We start from the raw sequence: 6,700 nt of genomic DNA on the forward strand, positions 1-6,700 counted from the left end.
TATCAGTGATTGCTTGTCTGGGAAGGATTTTATTACTCCCTCGTAGATGAAGCTTAATTTTGCTGGATAAAGAATTCTGGGTTGGGCATTATTCTGTTTTACAAGATTAAGGATAGGGACCCAGTCCCTTCTGGCTTGTAGGGTTTCAGATGAGAAATCAGCAGTTAGTCTGATCTGCTTTCCTTTATAGGTTATTTGTTGCTTCCATCTCGCTGCTCGAAGAATTGCTTCTTTCGTATTTACTTTGGTCAGTCTAATAACTACGTGACATGGTGATTGCCTTTTTACACTGAGTCTCCCAGGAGTTCTGGGTGCTTCTTGCATCTGGATGTCCAGATTTCTGGCCAGGCCTGGCATATTTTCCTCCAGTATTCCATGAAATAAGTTTTCCAGCCCTTGAATATCTTCTTCTTCTCTCTCTGGAAGACTGATGATCCTAAGATTCTGTTTCTTTACATAATCCCACAAAAATGATATATTCAGACGTCTTTAATTTCTAGTTTGGTCCAAGATACCTCAGTTAAAGCATACAGTTGGTTGTGAGATGGATTAATTTAAAGATGACGAATGCAGTATTAGAAACAAGTAAAATTAAGTGAAAAAATACAGGAATTGAGGAGAGATGCAAAATTGAAATTTGAAAGTAAATCACAAAGTGCGTATTGGGTTATTCAGCTAAAATAGAAGCCCTAGTTCGTGGGCTGTTAGGACAAGAAAAAAAGCTTTGTGATAGGCTGAATAATGGCCTCTCAAAGATGTTCACATCCTAATCCCCAAAACTTGTGAATATATTACCTTACATGGCAAAAGGAACTTTGTAGAATTGATTAAGGTGAGAGAGATTTGAGGTGGGAGATTATATTGGATTATTTAGGTGTACTCCATGCAATCACTAGGGTCATCATAAGAGGGAGACAGGAGGGTCAAAGTCAGAGAAGGAGATATGACAGTGGAAGCAGCAGTTGGAGTGACTTGGCCATAAGCCAAGGAATGGGGGCAGACTGCAGAAGCTGCAAAAGGCAAGGAATGGATTTTCCCTTACAATCTCCAGAAGGAATGTGCAGCCCTGCCGACACCTTGATATTTTTTCAGCCCAGGGAAATGGATTTTGGATCTTGGAGCTCCCAAACTGGAAGATAACAAATTCGTGTTGTTATAAGGTATTGTATTTGTGGTAATTTGTTACAGCAGCAACATGAAACTAATACCTTAAATATCATGTGGTACAGCGATTTTTAGTCATCTTTACATCTCACCAATCAGATTTTGAGAAGAGAAATGGGCCTGGGGAAGCAGGAAACACTTACTGTGATCAGAAGGACTGGGAAATTAGGAGAAATTTTTTGGTGTCTGAGTTTACTATTAAATATTAACACCTGAAAAGAGCACACATAAGTAATCTGAGAGGCAATTAATACTATAAGGTTGAGGTAGAGTAACATCATGTATTAATAGTTATTCTGGAAATCCTGGGTTCCATCTAAGCTGCTTCTGTCTCTCACTGATTGAGATCCATCCACCACATCCCATGGTGAAGGACTATCTGAGTGTTCAACTGTCCTGATTAGACCCATTTTCCACCATCTTTTGCAGTTATGTGTAAGATACTCTTGAATTAATTGTGGACTGAGCTGGTTGGTGGTTAGTACATCATCTTAGGTGAATAAGCCTCTCTCTCCCTGACTCACAAAAAAGAAGCTTGAAACTTCCGTAGATATAAGCCATTTATTTTAAATTGTTAACAGAAAGTCTTTTTAAAAAACACTATTTCAATTGTTTCTTTTGTGTTTGAAGATCTTCCTTTCTTCTGTTCTATGGAAATGAGAAATATTTGGTCAACTTCTGTTTTATTTGGTTTATTTAAAAAAAAAATCACAATTTGCCCTTTTTCTAGCCAGTTGATCCAGATACTTTTTTGCTTAGAGTGTGTTGTTTTCTGAGTTGTTAAGTATTTTCTGTTTCTCTTGAACCTTATCTAAGTACCCCCTGATCCTTTGAATCTGCAGTTCTGTGCACTAAATCTAGTTATTACTTTTATCATCAAGTCTAGTCGGTAATAGAAATAAGAGTACCTTTTGGTACTCTTGGGGGAAAATAAAAAACCCTGAGTTAAATTGGAATGTAGATTTGAAATTGATACAGTTGAAATACAAATTGGCATTAACTCTGAAAGAAAATCAGCTAATTAATAATGCAATGTGAGACACTTTAGATATGTTACCAAGAACCTCTGTTAAAGTAAAATGACCTTTGTAAACAAAAATTTTTGATTTTAAGATATATTCTTTTGGAAATGATTTTGTTCTATCATTATTAAAAAATAACCACACATCAGGGCCCTAAAACTTAATTGTAGTATCTTTGTCTTTATTGGGGCACATTTTCTGTGCCTTTAGTTCTCTCGTACAATATTTAGAGGAACACTGAGTTAAAATATTGTAAGTACTCATGTATACCAAACATTATGTATTAAGATACATAATAAACTATAGTTTTAGTTTAAGTTCTTCTTGGCTGAGATTTGGATTGTTAACCTTGGTAATCTATTTTGTTAGATATTTGCAAGGAATTATTATGTGGGGAGAAAATAGAAATACGGACTCTGTCCACTTACGTGCCAGTTGAGCAAAGTGTATAGGTGGTACTATTTCTAACAACTACTCTTTATTTGATTATTGATCATTTTTCAATGAAGTTGCTATCAGACTGTCAGAGAAAGCACTAAAAGCCTTTAAACATTTTTTTTTTCTTTCTCAGTTGAGGTAAGAGTAAGGGAACAGGGGCAAACTACTTTGAGCTTTCTTTAAGACCATGCAAATATCCTGCATCTCCTCAGACTTTGCCCCCAAGATTGAACAGGTACTGATGACTTTTACAGTACCAATCTTTATTATGATGTTTGCAAAATGGTAATTTAAAAACCCCACCATATTTATCAACCCATGGTCCACCACTGTAAGGGAGAGTACCTTCTATTTTATTTCTTTAGTTATTGATGTATGAATCTGTTAGCAGTATTGACTCATGGTTTCCCATTTTCTCCAGTGGGTTATAATTTATTACCATCCTTATTTATTTTGATGTTCAAACAACTTCCTTATTTTTACATACTTTGGGTCATGTGTGCCTTTAAGGCCACATGTTCATGTCCCTCTCTTATGTGCATTTTTGTTATTACACTTAAGTGAGTTTTACCTTTTCTAGGTCTGTTATTTTTTTCTTACTGCTTGTGTTATCCGTGATCTTAAGGAATTATTTAGCTGTGCCCACCATAGAAGAAGAGGTTAAAAGTCCTGAATTGAAGACTGGTTGCTTATTCATAAAGTCAAGCACCTTTGAAACTTCTGTTCATCATATCTTTTTGTTTCCTAAATTCATGGCAAGTAGGCTTGGGAGTATATTTTGGTTATTTCAATAATACATTTTCTTTCCAATTATATTTTTATATTCACACTAAAAAGTATATATTAAAAAGATACATATGTTCAGATTTGAGGTTTAGGAAAATACCTCCATTTAATGAGCATGCACTTTGGTGCCTAGAGAAAATTCTTTTCAAATGTTTATCTTATTGCCACTGTAAACATATTACATTTTAAAAGTAGATATCTTGACCAAAGAGTCCATGTAACATTTTGGAAATGCTTTCTCTGGAGCACTTTGAAAACAGTTGTCATAATGCTGAATATGGCTTACATTTCTATATGAAGAGTATGAACATAAATTTTCAGCATTTTGCCTTATTTCATTTGTTGTTGGGAGTGATTGAAAACTTTGGTTTGGCACAGACGATGACATTAGGATAGCAATGTCTAGTTAAAAAAAAGCAATCTTGTTTCTAGAGAATTTTTTTTAAAAAAATTTTTACTCAGGTGTTGAACTATCTGTTACATTGCCAAAAATGATAAGAGAATTTGTAGTTGAACTGAAAACTTACATAAAGATAGTGAAGTTGGGTGACCACAGTCTTGGAAGTAAGCTAATGAATGCCCTTACTTTTATTTTCACTTAAATAAAACTCTGAACAACCCACTGAAAGAAGCGATGATGGATTCTTTTTAAAAGAATGTGAGATCATTAATAGTTCATTCTGTACAGTTCATTTCTACTTACCATCTGTGATAATAAATATATATTTAGTCTTTATCTTCCATTTCTGGCACGGAGCTTCTAAAACTCTTGGAATTTGCTGATAGTGTACCAGGAGCATCTTTTGTTATTTATAACAAGTCCCTGTCAACCATACCTGCTGTTTGTACTAATAAAGTGATTCTTGTTGGTCACCTAGATAGCTTCAGGGTGGGGGCTGCTTGTGAGGGGAGCTAACCATATGATGAGAAGGTTGGAATTTTCAGTCCCACCCCTGGACCTCCAAGGGAGGGGAGAGGGGCTAGAGATTGAATTTAATCACCAATGGCCAATGATTGATCAATCATGTCTACATAATGAAACCTCCACGAAAACCCCTACACTATAGAGTTCAGAGAGCTTCCAGCGTGGCGAACACATTGAGGTGCTGGGGAGGGTGATGCATGGAAGGTCCATACACTCTTCCCTCCTGAGTTGTAATAACATGATAAAGTGTTATTTTTTATAATAACCTAAGTAAAGTGTTTCTTCACAAAGTGTATTTTGTGAGCTGTGCTGGCAAATTATCAAACCTAAGGAGGGTCTGATTTGTCAGAAGTACAGGTGGGAACCTGGTATTCGTGACTGGTGTCTGAAGTGAGGGCAGTTTTGTGAGACTGAGCCCTGAAATCTGTGCAGTCTGACACTCACTCTGAGTAGTTAGAGTCAGGATCGAATTGGATTGCAGGACACCCAATTGATGTCTGGAGAGTTGGAGAACTGGTTGTTGGTGTGGAAAAAACCCACACATTTGATGTCAGAAGTACTGTGGGTAGAAACACTATCAGACCATCCCTAGCAATTTTTCAGAATCTAACTTCCCCAGAATTTTAAGAGGTGCTTATAAAGGTTTTTCTCTGTTATAGACAGTATGCATACTAAGAGGCATTTTTTCCCCTGTGTTGATTCATCCATGCAAATATTTAATATGTTTTTGATTTTACAGCTGTGGCATTGCTGAAACTTGCTGGGGCTCTCAATTCTCAAAGAACATTATAAATTGAATTCTTGAAATGGAACAGCATTCCTATTACCTTACTTAACCCATTCCAGCAGAGATAGATACTCCTCAAGTCTTTTCTATACAGAGCTTTCTACAGACCTTGGCGTGATGTGGGCTTATAATAATAGCTAGTTACCACTCTTTGGGAAAACTGAGATAGAAAGAGTAGCTTGCCCAAGATCACAACCACAGCTGGTTAACTCTAGCTATTAACTAAACAAAAATACCTCTTAAATGGCAGGATTATACTGACAATGTTGTATAGTAAGAGCAAGATTTCTTAGAATATACTTCTTTATGTTGAATCATGTGATTGTATCTGCAAAAATTTTTAAATTAAAAAAAAAAGAGTTCAGATTCTTGAGGCAGAAAGACCTGAGTTTGAATTTCAGCTTTAGTATTTTCTAAAAAAAGTAGTGCAAACTGCATAGTACATTTTAAAGAGTCAATATTAGCCACCATGCCAAAACATATGGCAGCAATCCTGAGTATGTACATTCTCTCTTTTTTTTGCAGATATAGTACTGTAGCTCTAAAGCCCAGTTTATTTAACTAAGTACTGAGTTTGAATCAGCTACACTAAATTGTAATTCTAAATGGAGATTGTTAAAGATTATTAGGAACAGGATGAAATAATGTATGAGAAACACTTTATAAACTGTATCATGATATAAAAGCATAAAGTATTTATTTTAAATGAAAAGTTAATTTTTTCCATTATAAAAAACTGTAAATCCTCATAAATTTGGAAAATGTAAAAAAAGAGGAAACAAAAATGATTGTCTATTGTACCACCACCTAGAGATAACGGTTTCATTTCCTTACAGCTCTAGAGTTTCTGGGGTTTTTTTAGTTTTAATAAATTGATTATTTAGGAATACTCAGTGATTCCACATGGAAAATTTTATAAATGGGAGTTTGATAAAAGGTAATACCTGTCATTTGATGTCTTTTTTTCCCACAATTACAAGTCCCTGAATTCAGGCCCCTTATTATCAGTTTTAAAGATGTAGAAAACCATTTCTCACTTATTTGGGCAAAATAAATAGCCATCTTATAGCTCTCTTCTGCTGGTCTTCTTAGGAAGGGATCAATTCCCATGCTCTTTAATTCTTCCTAACAGGACCTGTGTTAAGACTGGGGAGAGCCTGGCTTGGCAGCAGTTCTTGTGAAAAGTAGTGGGGCATCTTAAGTGACCATAAGTTTTATATGAGCCAGCAGCGTATTGTGGCAGCCATAAATGCTAATGCAGATTTAGGTCTTATCAATGAAAGATCTGAGGGCATGATTTTCTTGCTGTCCCATTTGCGTCTAGATCATTCCAGCACATTGTATTCACTTTGAGGGACTGAGGTTGAAGCTGGACATTGACAATATAGGAACAGGTTATTAGGACATCAGTGGGTCAGGAAGTCCTGCCATTTGTTGAACAGTTGAAATAACTGAGGATGTGTTGCTTAGTAGGCATCCTAGAATTGCTGACAGGAAACCACAAATGAAAGAGGGACTAGATTCATTATGGTTCCTGATGGCAAAACTACAGACCTTGGGCCAGGCGCGGTGGCTCTC

At 35.9% G+C, this 6,700-nt stretch overlaps 1 protein-coding gene across 1 annotated transcript in view; it reads left to right on the top strand.

Annotated features, from left to right (window-relative positions):
* NNT (nicotinamide nucleotide transhydrogenase) overlaps nt 1–6,700 on the top strand; it is a 106,810-nt gene that overhangs the window by 89,776 nt on the left and 10,334 nt on the right. The window contains exons 20-21 of the mRNA XM_012664798.1: nt 2,520–2,528; nt 6,596–6,630. Of these exons, the coding sequence (XP_012520252.1) occupies nt 2,520–2,528; nt 6,596–6,630 (44 nt within the window). The remainder of the gene's footprint in view (nt 1–2,519; nt 2,529–6,595; nt 6,631–6,700) is intronic.

The sequence above is a fragment of the Propithecus coquereli genome, unplaced genomic scaffold (assembly GCF_000956105.1).
Source record: "Propithecus coquereli isolate 6110/MARCELLA unplaced genomic scaffold, Pcoq_1.0 Scaffold91, whole genome shotgun sequence".
NCBI lineage: Eukaryota > Metazoa > Chordata > Mammalia > Primates > Indriidae > Propithecus > Propithecus coquereli.